General features: G+C 45.4%; 1 protein-coding gene across 8 annotated transcripts in view; it reads right to left on the bottom strand.

The window, feature by feature from the left end:
* LOC146869330 (RNA helicase MOV-10-like) overlaps positions 1-15,563 on the bottom strand; it is a 614,726-nt gene that overhangs the window by 261,193 nt on the left and 337,970 nt on the right. For all 8 annotated transcript variants that reach the window (XM_085650280.1, XM_085650264.1, XM_085650271.1 and 5 more), the window contains one exon: positions 9,581-9,728. In XM_085650280.1, coding sequence (XP_085506406.1) covers positions 9,581-9,728 — 148 coding nt within the window. The remainder of the gene's footprint in view (positions 1-9,580; positions 9,729-15,563) is intronic.

The following is a 15,563-nucleotide window of genomic DNA, read 5'->3' as shown; positions in this document are numbered from 1 at the left end:
CTGACTCTGCCCTTTCCATCGGCCACTGTGTGTCCAGTCTGGTGGACTTCTGTTTGGCTTTACATACTAGCGTGGGTGTGACCTCACCTATCCCATGAAGAAGGTGTCCTGTGGTTCCCTTGGGATACTTGCGTGGATCACTGTGCTGGCTCTCCTTACAACAGAATCACGATTGTACTATATGTCTCAGGTGAACAACTACACTATTATCCGTAGTGGACTCAAGGTGAAGTACAATCCGGTGTGCCGGTAGTCCTCCAACAGAACGAGTGGGGGTGAGCTGCCCACATTTATAGGTTAAGCTCTAGTATACAGTGCCAACTCCCTTCTAACCCTGTGCTCTCCATTGTGTAGGATGTTACGTTTGAACCACTGACGCCTCCCCTCTACACAATTAGAAGTAACCATATAGTGGGAGGTGAAGTCGAGAGTCTAGTTATTCAAGAGGGTTGTTCTGAGAAAGCAGAAATTAACGCAATCTTTGTTTTACAGTGTTGCCTCCCTTATTCCTGACCAGACGCCAGTCACGCTACAGAAGTTTAAGCCAACCTTCCCTTGTTTTGTTTCCCTGTTTTCCCCTGGCGTGTCATCCGATACTCTAGAGCCTGATAGAGTCGGAAGACCATTGGGGAAGACTGAGGCATTTTCTCCGGGTTCCTGACGCTCCTGCAGAACTTTCCTGGCTCTCCTTACACTCGAACGGATACGTTGGAGGAGCAAAATGACCCGCTGGAGTTGGGGTTCCCTTTCCAGGATTATGCATCAAGCAAATCATGCAGTGTTTAACCAAATTCTCAGCACACTTAGGAATTCCACCATTCTGCCATACCGGAGCCAACAACTTACATATTCCTTTTGAACTAATGTGAGCCAACCCATGAGCCATAGTAACCACCGGAAGCACATATGCATCCGGCAACAACCATCGCTGGTGCTCTGACAACTCAACCCAACAGCCTGTTGAATCCAACATTCCTGTACTCTCTCTCCACATACTCAATTCTTTCTCAGTAGCTTCTGCCTGAATCATCTTCACACTTTCCTCCTTCCACAACCCATCTGGCAGGACCTGCAACATACATCCGACTCGTCACATCTTTCGCCGTTTCTCTTGCTACTTCATCTGCAAATGCATTCCCTTGACCCACATCATCCGTAACCTTCTTATGCGCACTACACTTCACTATCGCAATTTAGGTCGGCAAAGCAAGTGATTCACGAAGTTCACTCACTAATTGTCCATGCTGAATTTTCGTACCATGGGAAGTAAGAAATCCTCTCTCTTTCCACAAGCGACCAAAACTGTGAGCCACGCCAAATGCGTATTGGCTATCAGTATAAACATTCACTCTTTCCTTTTGACAACACACACGCTCTAGTCAATGCTATCAACTCCACTGCTTGCGCTGAATTCTGTGCAATACGTGCTGTTTCAACAATCGTGTGCAAAGTTGAGACAGCATATGCTGCAGTCGTCTCTCCATTCGGAAGCTTAAAGCACGAACCATCTACCCATGGGGTACCATCAGGATTCGAAAGAGGAGAATCTTTCAGATCAACTCTACCCTTCTTTTCCTCCTCTGTCCGGAGAAAACAGTCATGCTGTTCCTGAGCATCTGTCTCTACAAAAATCGGCAACAATGTAGCTGGATTCAATGTGTTGCACCGCTTGATGTGCACATGGCTAGCCAAAAGCGTCAACTCATAACCTGACAAACGCGCACTGGTAAGATGTTGAGTCTAAGTTCTATTCAATAGGGTATCCACTGCATGTGGGACCATCCCAATCAATGTATTATCCAATACCAAACCAGCAGACTTTCGGATAGAAACAGCCGCTGCCGCTGTAGCTCTCAGACAACTAGGCAACGCCCTAGCTACCGGATCTAAAGTAGCTGACAAATACGCACATGGGCGCGCTTGTCTCCAAATTGTTGCGTCAACACTGACAATGCACAACCTTCTCTCTCGTGTACATAAAGTGTAAAAGGTTTACTGTAGTCGGGGGTACCCAACACCGGAGCAGAACACAATGCATCACGCAATTCGGAAAAACTCTTCTGACATTCGTCAGACTAAGGAAGAGGGTGTGGTGTGTCCTTAAGAGTAAGTGCCAACAAAGGTTTCGCTAGCAAAGAAAAATTCGGAATCCGCTGTCTACAATACGAGGTGATACCTAAGAAGGCACGCACCTCTCTGTGTGCATGGCACAGTCATTTGGGCAATCGCTTGAATACGCTCTGGGGTCAATCGCCTTCCCTCCTTCGACAAGAGATGACCTAAGTAGGTCACTTCTTGGCGGCAATACTGCAACTTCGAAGGTGACATGATGAAGGTCAGACAGGTGTCGCAACAAAGAAAGAGTAACTTCTTTACAAATCTCTTCATCATCAGCAGCAACCAACAGATCATCAACATACTGGATAATAGTAACACCAGAAGGCAATGCAAGAGTATCAAGCTGAGTTTTCAAAGCCTGACTGTAAATGGAGGGACTCTCACAATAACCTTGAGGAGCGCGCTTAAACCGGAAACTGCGGCCTCCTAAAGAGAAGCCAAAAATATCCCTACTTTCCTCAGCAATCGGAATACTGAAGAAAGCGTTCTTCAGATCAATAACAGAAAACCAAGCAGCTGAGGCAGGGATCATAGTCAAAGCAGTAATGTCCGGGACAACAGGAAACTGTGGCACAACGATCTTATTGACCTCTCGAAGGTCGATCACAAACCAATACACAGGTGGCTGAGAAGAGTCCGTATGCTTAAGGACAGGCAGAACAGGACTGTTACACACATTACCTCTCGTTTCTTCAACCACACCTTTCTCAACCAAATCATAGATAATCGCTAAAACCATCACTGGAAATTTTGTACTGGGGAATGCGAGGTAATTTAGCATTCAACTTAAGGGTAACAACGTAGGGTGGAATCTGCAAGAGACCAACATCATTGGGACCTGTAGCCCAAAGTGTATCAGGGAGAGAACGCAGTTCCAGTGGAAGGCGATCCTTAGACAGATACATCGGGGAAATCACTTTCTTACCCACCGTAAGATGTACTCCCGAAGGAGAACAATGTAATGTCGCATGCAATCTTTTCAACAAGTCCAAACCCAACAGATTCTCACCACAGCCTGTCGTTAGAATAAGGGGAGTCTCCAATTCACAGGGACCAATAGAAAGGGGCAAAGGACAAGAAACCGGATTACGAACTGGGGCGCCAGAAAATCCTACTGAAACATTGGTCAAGCCAGACAAAGGTGCGCCGGGGAGTTTAGAGTGCATGATAGAACTCTTTGCTGCACCAGTATCCGAAAGAAAAGGTTCTGCCACACCTGATGTAATCACTTCAACATAAGGTCCACTCTGGTCTACTGGAACTGACACTACTCCCTCCCTTTGTCCATGGCTGTCCTAACTATCATTAAAACCAGCACTCTCACTTCCAACATAATAATCATCAGTGTAGTACTGAGCGGACTGGACGGTCGGAACATTCTGTTGGTCAAAATAATTCATAGAATTCTGAGGGGAAAAGGAACGTTCATTCTGGGGAAACGTACCACGTCCCCTACCCCTAGGTACTTTTTGGAACCACCACGACCTCTCAGACCAGACTTACCATTCGCACGCTGTAGCAAGATCGGGCAACTATTCTTGAAGAGACCTTCTTCTTTACAATAAGCACACTGATTAGGGCCTAGCGGGAGTCGCGAAGCAAAAGACTCAGGCTTCTGCAACAGTTTCTGAAACTGTGGGGGTTGCTGAAACTGGGAAGGTTGCTGAAACTGACGCTGATTAGGGCGAGGCGGATAAGCCTGCTGCAGAAGAACTTTTGTTTTTAATTCTCTAGTCTTCTTCTCTACTTTACCCTTCTAATCTTTATCTCTATTCTCATAGTACTGTGCAGTAGCCAATATCTGAGCCGAAGAAGAAACAGCCCATGAACTCTCAGAGTCCTTTAACTTATTAGAAAGTTCAGGAAGTAAATTAAAAACAAACTTATCTACAAACAACCTCTGACCACCTTCTGTACTCATATCCTGACCACTATGATCAATGAATGTTTCCTCAAACCTAGTGAAGAAATTAGACACACTCTCGTCTTTCTTTTGTTTGCATGCTGCTAACTTGTCCCAATTCACCTGCAGAGGAGGCATCATAGTTTTCATTAAATTAATAATCCTACCAGGTAGTTCTGCAACTAAGGGTTCAGGTTTGGCACCTCCTACCTGCCGCCCATCTGCAGCAGTAATATTAACCCACGTATCTCCTAACTCTGGCGCGTGATCCTCGTGACGGATCTTCGCCCACAAGGGTTGAGGAACTACATTACCCATTAACATATCTATGTCAGCTAAATTCATAACACACGCATCAACTGTCTGAGACAACTCCTTATAATAACCAGCAGGATTTTTATGGGGGTCAGGCAAAGTCTGCTTAAGAGCCAGGACCTCAGCTCTCTTCCAAGGGACATGCACCCACACTCGCTGAAAATGAGCCGGTGCAGCCGCAATACCATGAGCGGCATCAGCCACAACTGCCTTTCTCCATACAGGGGGAACCTCTCTCATAGGATACGGCTTCACTTTTCTCCTAATAGAAGGGTCAGGTTCGAACAATGACTGAGGTGGAAGTCTAGACCTAAAAGTGAGTAGTGTCTCTACCGCTTCCTCAACATCGTCCCTTTAGCAAATTCAAACTGAACATTAAGCAATTCCAGTGGAATTGAACCCAACTCTTTATCTTCCCACTCCTGACGAAGGAAGGTACACATGACATCAAAAACATACCTTTGTTTTGGTGCCTCCCACTGTAGGAAGATATCCATAACCACTTGTGGGCTATACTTGGAGGTATTCGAAACCCATCTACGAGCAAGGAGATCTAACACTGCCCGCTCTTCAGGACCAGGGAGCTGACTACGTCTCTGCTTACGTTCAGAAACAGGGGTCATATTCAGTGACCCAAAGAAAGGAAACAAAAGACTAGTGACAGTCTCAGTCATTCGTTGCCGAGCAGAAGGAGAAGAAGTTGACATGAGGACAGGAGACAAAGTGTTTTGAGGTGACAGAGACGTAGGGACAGAAATAAAAGAAGTCGAAGATAAAGGAGTGTAAGGCAAAGGAGTGAGGCAAGGCTGGTGGCAAGGGTGGCGGCCCTGAAGGGGGCTGCGCCGGGGAGGAAGAACCACCTGTGAAGCAACGGGTGGCTGAACAACAACAGGGGGTTGAACGACAACAAGGGGTGCAACAACTGGAGGTAACGGAGGTGCAGTAGCACCCTGCACATAAGGGGGTGGTAATCTCAGTAAATGTGACATCAAAGGATCCTTTTCAGGGTCTACAGTCACATTTGAAAGGGGAGGTGGCAAAGCCGGGTAACATTTGTCAATGGCCATGCAATGTTGTCTGACACTTCAATCGCACGATCTTCTTCATCTTCCTTAAACTGCCTAGCAGCTTGCATTACCGATATATTCCTTTCCTTCCTATCTCTCTTAGCTTGCTTAATTTCTCGCTGTTTGGCTTCCTTACGCCAAAGGCGGAAAGAGTCAAACATCGCCGGCCGGGCTTTCTTCTTAAATAGCGCAACTTCTAGGTTATCTAAAACATCTGATTCAAAACTACCATGTTGGGGCCATCGTTAAACACCATCTTTCCTTGTATAACGGACCCATACTTCATTAAAGGTAATGGGACCTACACCATGCTTTGAATAGAGCTCATAAGTTGGAGTTCCAACCGGAGGTATCGGACACGAGTCCTCCAATCGGGAATCCCTATTACAACTACAACAAAACCATTTCCTAAATTTGTTAAAACCAGGCATCTTTTAGCTCACTAGTCTTGCCTCAAACTTCAAGGGGTTATCAAAAATGATACACTTGCAAATATACGAACCCCCCGGCTTCGACTATTACAATGGCCGAATCAAAACCAAGAAACAAAAAGTCGTGGGAGCGACCCACTTATACTTAACCAAAATGTCTGTAACGCCACCAGAAGACCGTCTAACGTCTCGCCTTACAAATCATCACAAGAGGGACAAGACAGGGCGACAGTCAGGGCAGCAGTCCTTCGCAGCCGTCGGAAAGGGGAAGCCTCGCAGAAAAAAAAACTTCGGTCCACGTAGACATGCAGGGGTCGATGAAGTGGCGGCTATCCTCCAGAATTTCCTCACGGGGCTCCTCACAATCCTCGGGCTTGGACCAGTACTGCTGAAGTCGCCCCACGTTGGGCGCCAGTTGAAGAACCAGGGTTTAACCCAGCGGCGTCAGGGGCACGCCTAAAATCTTCGAGTTCACCTCTCTTGGTATACAGAGACACGGAATACTTCTGGATGGCATCGGAGACCAAGTTTATTAGCTGCAGCTAGTAACAGTGATCCTAGAAATACATCACGGTGTAAATTCTCAGGAGACTGCTCATTTTACTAAGGCGAGACGTCTCCTTTTATACCCAATATTCACATTATAAATGTACACCCACTGCACAAAATTCTAGCCAACATTTCAAACAAAGTGTCGCATAACAAAAACTCAATTTACAGTATCCCAACCCAAAAGTTAATTATTAGGAATGTCCCAAATTCAGAACAAGATAAGGCATGTGCAAGGAAACTAAAAATTAACGATGTCCTGAACATTGATTGGCAATCTCAGACAAAGATCGATCAGGGAAATTGGCTTTGCGGGGTCAGTTTCAGGTGCAGAGGTCAGTTTCTTACAGTTCATTTCAGAGTCAAAAAGAAACCTAGTTAATGTATACATGAACTCAGAAGGCCAGGCCACTTTATTCGACAGGCTACCTTCACAGGCCTACGTGAGGGTAACACTACATGGTGGCACAGAACAAAATTGAGTCAGACTCGAGAATTACAGAACCTCAGATTGTGTTGCTGCAAAAGTTCACGGTGTTCAGGGGTCACGGTTCCACGTCACCCACGATAGGCACGGGCCTCAGCTTTGCTGTGGACTCAGGGTAGCCTCGGGGAAGTCTGGAAATCCACCTCTGGGACTTCGGCGTCCGGCGGGAGCTTCAGAATTGCAGACCGGTCAGTTGCTTCTTTGGTGCCTGCCAAGGGGAGATTTCTTCCGTCTTCTAGTCGAGATAGAAAGTCGAAGGTCCAAGATATATGCTGCAGAGTTTCGTCCAGGGTAATCTAAAGTCACAAGGACTGGGTTCCCATACTTATACTAAGTTAGGGGGTTGGACATACTCTAGGGACCCATCTATGGGAGGGTTTGGAAAGAGGGGTGGTTACACCCATTTCCTTTGTCCAGTTTCGCACCAAAGCAGGGGCAGGTAGCCCCTGCAACCAGATTGAACTGGACTATGCACAGGGACACCAAGTGTGCCCCCAGTGCAGGACTTCAAAGCACCAGAGAGTGCTCCCGCCCAGCCCCAATACACCTCTGCCAGTCTGGGGAGATGGTTACACCTCCCTTCAACAGGAAACCTATTGTCCAGGCCTCCCCTGCCGGAGTTTCGGTCAGCAGCAGGAGGCTAGACCCGTGTCTGTGGCAGAGGCATCCATTTTGTGATGCCAGGGCGCAGGAAAGTCCTACCGGGTAAGACCAGTGTGAACATGTCTCTCCCTCTAGAAGGGTGGAATGCTACCCCCGCCGCCAGAACTGGCGGGGGTAGTATTCCAAAGCGTTTGACACCAAACACGACATGTTTCCGTGCAGCCATCCCAAAGTTAGCATTTACCGCGAGGATATAATGCACTTAAGAGCATATGGTCAGGCTGCACCACAAACAGCATCAGAGGAGGTACTCCGAACGCTGCAGAGGGGCTCTGCTCATGCAGGGGCACCCTCTCACATAAAAACCAAGCGCTCTGCCTTCAGGATTGTTAAGGCCTGCCATAGGAGTTACTTATAGGTTTTATATGTGTGTGTAATGGTAGTGATATAGGTAGCCTCTACCACTGTAAGGGGTGTAAGAACACTCTTACCCAGGCTGCAGTAGCAGACTTGTGGTGCCATTTTGGAGTGCTTCCCAGGGGTGGCATAATACAGGCTTCAGCCCCTGGTAGGCCTCTGAGGTACCTATGCCCTAGGTACATAGTATACCATATACTTGGGGCGTATAAGGCACTCCAGAATCCAATTAGATATGTACCTAATGTACATGCAAACCATTTTTACAGAGAAAGCAGATAGACTGGGGCCCTGAATAGCAGGGTCCCAGTCCAACTAAGTCATAAACCAGCAAAACACCAGGACAAAAAGTGGGGGCAGCCGTATAGTCAGATTCCACCTTCCAACAGCCTGTATACAATCTCCGACAGGCTGGCTTCTGTATTTCCACTGCCCACTATTAGGAAGTTACTTTTTCTTTTCACTTGAGCACTCCACAAGAGCGCTCCCCCACTCTATTTTGTTCTTTTGTGTACTGTTTTTCCCTTCTACCGCCACTCCCTGTGGCTTCCCTCCATCCATTCCTCTATTTGCCCAAATAGCCACTGTCTTTTAGGACAGACAATGACTGCCAACTCATCCACCTCAAAAACAAAACAAAAAGCAACAAAAAAGCTTTTTCATTCATTTTTTATTATATGTGCAGATTCATCACATATCAGTAAATAAAAATAGTGCATATTTTATTTTTTGCTTTTGGTGATGTAATGCACAGTATCTTGCTGAATCTGTACACCATCACTAGAAAGGCGTTGCTAAAGCCAATAGGTCCCAAAGGCAAGAACTCCTGGCCTTCCCAATGTTTGTTTTGATTGTCAGTACCCTGGAGCACAGTTTCTTTGCCATTCTTTTGACTGTATGACTATTATCCCTTCCACTGCACACACGCAGGCTACTTTTTTCCTTTTTAAGTACTATGTAAGGGCGCACATGTTTCTTTGATAGCATCCAAAAGACTGTCCCTGCATGGCCACCCCAATACCTTCCTCGGCATGCTCTGCATCACTCTCTTCGACCCCACCCGACCATTTCTTCCCCCCAACCTGTATTTGTTTTTACATTTCTTTATTACCTCCTTCAGCCTCAGGTTCATTTATTTCTCTTCGGTCTACTCCTACTGCTTCCCCCACCCTCTTTGTTGCTCCCTCAACCCTCATTGTCCTTTAAATATTTTTTTTTCAATTTGTGTGTCTAGTGTCTCCCATTTCTTCCAGGCTGCCCAGTGTTAAAAAAACCAGTTTTTATTCTATTTTACTGCTCTATGTGGCATTTTCAATCAATAAAAAGAAAAAAATGGCACCCATGCCATTTCAAAGGCACATGATTAGAGAAGGATGTAGCAGCTAGCGGCATTCTGAGGTGCATGTATGTATCCAGGTCATGGCTTTTTTTTTTGGTATAGCATTGGCAAAAAACGTTTTGCTGAGGCTGCACAGTTCCGGCAAAGCCAATAGGCCAAAAATGATTTTGCAAATGTCTGTTATGTTTGGTGGTGTATTAAAATCCCGATGCAGTAACACAAATAGGTCTCTTACCACTAGTGCAAATGCGTAGCAACGATGACCATCCTTCAGTAGACGAGTCACTTCTAAACTAACATAATTTAACTGCAAGAACACAAAGTGCAAGAGAATGTAAGAACTGTAGTTACCTGTTTGATTGACTCAACAAAGGTTACTGTTTTCCCAGTTCCAGGTGGCCCAAAAATCAGGTATGGAGCAGGCCTGGAGGATCCAGTCACTATCTGATGAACAGCATTGAACTGTTCCTGGTTACTCTCCAGGTTGCTATCGAAGAGTCTAAATAAATTAAGAACAGAGACAGGAAAGGTAATATCCTGAATGGGATCCACTAGCTAGCAGTACCAATCAATAGAAGTAAACATGGACTAGAGGTTAACTTTCTTTAATGTGGACACCGAATAATCTTACATTCCCCAAACAATCAAAAGGTGCAATCCGAAGCAAATCACTGTCCGTGCCTTAGATCCTCACATGCAAACATAAGGGTCCCTTTTATACATGCTGTCTGTCGCCCAGTGTTAAGCTATAGCTCTGCATATTTTAAAAACAGAACTTGTATAAACACAATCATATATTCAGGTTTGCAAAGTAAATTTGAAGCGGAATGACACGGGTATCCCAACCATCAATCAATAGACATCACAGGTCATGCTAACACCCAACCAAATTTATATCCAAGATTAGTACCCAGGGTGAGAATTCCACACTCCAGTTTGCAGGAGACAAAACTGAAGATCCGATTCACTGGAAATAACATTAATCGCAACACAAGGGTGAAGCTGCCACTAAGTTTTGAGATTTTCCCATAAACCAAAAAATGAGTTTGTGCGCTGTAGACTTTTTTTTTTTTTTTTAATAAATTTCTGGACCAGCCAATATCACCAGCCATCCCAATGTTGAATACGGTAACATTTTTTTAAGGTTATTTATAATGAGAAAACAGACAAATCATTTGTAAAGTCCAGTGTGATGTCAGTATGCTGTTGGTCCGTATGATACACTAGTGAGCTTCCTAGAAGGGCCTTAAATATATATATTTTTTTTATTTATATAGTTTTATAACGTGAAAACGTGATCCAAAGGTTTCAGAGTGCTGAGCAAGGCAACCCCCACAATGTGTTACATAACCTAGTAGCTCATATACACAAACCATAGTAATCACAAGAGAGTTTGTGGTTCAAGATAGGGCTTCTTGTGTGGTGCCAGTAGTTCCACGTACATGTGCATTTATGTGAGCACAATGACCCTGCTGCAAGGGTCTCGGAGTTGAGGTTGGTTAGAACCTTGCATTATGTTAAGAATCTGTCTAGAACAATCCTTTTAACCTCTTTCTTGAAACAGTTAGTTGATGAATTCAACCAATCCTCCGACGGGAGAGAGTTCCATATTATTGGCGTGGATCCAGTGGAGTGTGGGCCCAGGTTTTCTTTTTTCTGAATCTGTGGTTCCAGCAAGAGGGAGTTGGCACTTTGTAGAGATTAAGTACCCCCTGAAATCTTGAGCTTGTTTTTTAAGGTACTCCGGTGTATCATGGTGTAGGGCTTTATGCATCAGCCACACTATCTTCATCTGGATCCTTGCTTCGACTAGTAGCCTGTTGAGAGACTTCAAAGCGTCTCTAGTATCAGTTATTAGTCTCACTGTGGCATTCACAGACCCCTTGAGTGATGCTGTGCTTTATTTCGGTAAACCTCTTAGTGTTGCACACCCATATTCCAGTCTGGATACGACTAAGGATTGGACCGCGAACCTGAGCTCTTGTGGTGGGATTAAAAGTTTCACCTTCTTGAGGTTAAGGTGGAGAAATGCACTACGTGTGGATGCTCTGATGTACGCCCGCATGTTGAGATTTTCATCCAGGGTTATCTCAAGGGATTTCATTTTTGCACGCTTCCAGATAGCCCCATTCTGCATTCAAGTAACTCTAGAAGGCAGTTGTGGTCAACTGTGTGGAATGCCACAGATGGGTAGAGTAGGAGAATGGCAGGAGTCATTCTGGTCCAGTATGTTAAGTGGCATCCATGATGATTACGATGGCCGATTCAGTGCTGTGACCTGGTCTGAAACCAGACTTGAACTTGTCTAGTAGACTGTATTGTTTAATATGTTGACATAACTGGTTAAGTATACATTTCTTTAGCAGCTTTGCGAGGAAGGGGCTGTTAGACATTGGATGGAAATTATTTAGATCTGTAGTATCTGACATTTTTTAGGAGAGGTGTCACTTTCGCTATCTTCAAACATTCTAGTATGGTTCCTTGATTTAATGAGGAATTTACTATTTTCGTCCTGAGTGGAAACAAATTGAATGATGTCTTATGATTGTGGGGGGGATTGAATGATAGAAATCAGATATTGGTTTATAGATGCTTGTTCATCTCATCTTCAGTGATGGTTTTGAACTTGCTCCATGCGGCCTCATTCTAGGTCTCAGTGGGCTGAATGTGGGTTCAGGGTTTGTCCACTAATGTGATTTCTCACTGATCGTGGAGTATATTGTTATCCGATGTGGCTGTTGGCTGAATGTGGGTTCAGGGTTTGTCCACTAATGTGATTTCTCACTGATCGTGGAGTAGATTGTTATCCGATGTGGCTCTTGGTTCAATTTTCAGTATCTCCTCCTTGGAGGTTAGAAGGCTTTAGAGTTTTCCTGGCAGGTCCTCGCGATCACTGTGGGATTGCAAGATCCAGCTTGCCACCTGACAATTTTGAAAACTTTCACTGGCCTATTTTTGGCTCGGTCTAGTTGAGATTTGAAAAAAAGATACTTTTGCATTCCCTATTGTCTTCTTGTAGGGGTTTCTTAGCTTCCGTAGTGGTTTTTGATGGCCAGATGAGGGTTATTGTATCCATACTTTCTCTCAGCAAGTCGGAGTCTCTTCCTTTTTAGGTTGAGCTTACACAGTGTATACAGCTAGACGGATTGTTTACAATTCAATGGGCTTACAATGCGCCCACAGTATACAATGAGTTGTTTTTGTTGTCACTCTTTTGCAGTCTTTAGATTGCTTGCCCATAAGCTTACCTTCCCTCCTTGTCTCAGCTCCTCCTTCCTTGGAGCATGGAATAAGCATGTGTTCCTCCTCATCTATGTTCTTCCTCTTTTTTTGAAACACACTATTTTTAAATTTTATAAGCAGTCCTGTGTTATTCTTGGCCATGCAATGTTGCCTACTTTTAACACAGACATATGGCTTCCTTTTTTTGTTGCTTTCAACCTATCAGCCGTCTCTTTTGACAATTTAATTACTTACACCCACAACTGTACCACTCTACGCCACTCTATTCTATGCCCCTCCACTCTACACAGCGCAACTCCAAACCACCCAACTCTTTGCCATTCTACTCTATGCCACTTCACCCCACTCTATGCCACTCCACGCTTGTATGACAGAAGCATGCATGGCTAAACCACACGTGCCTATACCAAGCAGCCCCAACAAAGACTGCGTCTTAACGAATTCCTTTACCACGCAATTTCGAGGCAAATGCATGATTAGTGAAGGGATATTAGTTGTAAAGATCATACCCCAGCCCCCCTGCCCTGAGCCCTAAAACCAAGCCCCATGTACTAAAAACTACCCCGACCCCAGACCTGCCCTTGAGCCCTAAAAATGTCCCCAGCCCTAAATACTGTCCCTTCCTCCTGCCGCCTTCAGCCCGAAAACTCACCCCTTCTTAATAACTTCCGACTCTGCCCCCCTGCTGAACCCTTAAACTGCCCCCACCCCTGAAAACTGTCCTCCCCCCTGCCCCAAGCCCCAAAAGCTGACTCCCACATCCTAAAAACTACCCCGAACCCAGCTCCTCCACCATGAGCCCTATATATTGACCCCACCCCAGAAAATTACCCAAACCACCCCCTTCTCTGAGCCCTAAAGCCCGGAACGCTGCCCTATAAACCACCCTGACCCCACCTCACCGAGCCCTAAAAAAGACCCCACCCCCAGAAACTACCCCCACCCCCCAAAACCCAGCGCCACTTACCAGACGGCCTCCTCTCCCAATCCTTCCTCTTCCTGTGCCCAGCCAGCCACGCATCTAGACCGCACACTACCTTAACCACGCATGTATGGGGTTAAGGCATATGCGTGATTAAGGCATATACGGGGTTAAGGCATATGCGGGGTTAAGGCATATGCGGGGTTAAGGCTGCTGCGCCCAACTCCACACCAATCTATTCTACTCCACACCACTCCACACTACTACACCCTCCTCTATACCATGTCACTAACCTTTAGCCATTCTGAACAACAGCCACACTGCTGTACAATATGGCTATATGACGTTGGCAATGTCAATAGCTCTCACACAGGGAAGGCCTATTGACTTTGCCACTGCTTGCTTCTTTGTTGAACCAAGGATGGAAGAATTTGTTTGGTGTCTTTTGTGGCAAACCAGAGCTACCACCTCTAATATATCGGACATTGGTTTGTAGTGCTCAGTAAGCTCATGTATGCTCCTTAGTTTGTTTAGTGGTGGAAGGTTTCTCTAGGATAGGGAAGTCAGGTCATTTCAGCTCATGTTTCTAGTGTCTCTCATACAGTGCTTTTGTTTGATCTATTGACATTTTGGTGTGGGTGTCAACATAGAATATGATTTGGTGATTAAGTGACCAGTCAGTTGGGATGATGGAGTCTGTGGTAATGGCACCTCTTCATTATGATTAGATCAAGCACAGTCACTTTGGTGTGCGTCACACCTGTGCACACTTGTACCAGTTTATGATTGCTAAGTATGTTTTTCAGAGTAGTGACCTGTATGTCTTCCTCATTGTTCCAGTGGAGACTGAAGCCTCTTAGAAAGATGGAGTTTGAGTGTAGTAGGGAGTGTACCACAGTTGTTTCCATTAGTTGTTCGAGGAACAATAGGTTGTCCCCTGCCGGCTGGTAGAGAAGTTGAACTGCCTTCTGTGTGTATTTCAACGCTCATGTATTTGCAAGAAGATGAATTATCCACCATGAATGGCTTAATGTGCAGAGAGTTTCAGTACATAACTGCAATCCAACCAACCAGTCGTTGCGTATGATCGAGTTGTTTGATGGTAAAATTAGGAGGTGCAAAGATATCCATCAAGGGATTGGACGACTGATTTGCCAAAGTCTGGGTTTGAAATATCATGTCAATCTCATGAAACCAGATCGATTTGGCAATGCCTGTGCCAGATTTATCCACTGACCTGCAATTGAATAACATACACTTTATTGTAGGCTCTGACTTCTAGGGCTTGTTCTTGTGGTCCTTGATAAGAAGTTTCAAGATCAAGTTATTGGGGTTGGGCGTCTACACCTAGCAGCATGATATTTGTGCATTGCTGATTGAAATGATCGGTATCTCGTAGGTTGGTGAAGTGAGTGTCTGAGCTGCATCTTGCTAGGATTGTAATGGGTCTATATAGTGTCCGCCTTAGAGATTTAGTTGGACGTGTGGTTTTTAGGTTGAGCCTGAGCCAGTGCGCATGCTCTAGTGGAGTAAGGAGTAGAAGCCCCGCCCACTCTCCGCCCCTATTTGCCATTGGCTTGTGTCATTGTCTGTCCGAAATGTTGGCTTCTGATTCATAAATGGGATAGGTAGTCCCTCCTTAGTACCGCCTCCTCTTCATTTGTCACCTCCCATGGCGACTGGCCCCTTTACTTCGGTTGTTACACTATTTTCTTTATCCAATTTCTCTTACTGCAGAAACAACGAGCTTTGGTGCCTGCTTTACAACCCTTCCCTCCCGTGTTGTCCGTGTCATCTTTATCCCCCGCCCTCCCTCCCATTGTCCGTGCCTTCTTCCCCCCCCCCCAGCCCTCCCTCCTGTTGTCCGTGATGCCTACCAATAGGTCTCGCATTTACGCGCACGTGATTGAGCTATTGGCATTGTAAATGGCAATGCCTTTTATTTATGTTTTGGTTTTTACAACATAAATAAAATGCATTGTCATTTACAATGCCAATAGCTTAAACTTGTGTAAATGCGAGACCTATTGTATTACAAATACCTGTTTAGCCAGTGGTATGGCCGGTTGTGTGGTATCGTAAGAGTGTGTGGGGGTAACCTTCTTAGGTGTGTGAATGCCACTAATGCATACGTTTTTACCTCCAGTATGGCTAGTGAGGTCGCATTTA

The sequence above is a fragment of the Triturus cristatus genome, chromosome 1_1 (assembly GCF_964204655.1).
Source record: "Triturus cristatus chromosome 1_1, aTriCri1.1, whole genome shotgun sequence".
NCBI lineage: Eukaryota > Metazoa > Chordata > Amphibia > Caudata > Salamandridae > Triturus > Triturus cristatus.
This window is presented reverse-complemented; position numbering and strand designations above follow the sequence as displayed.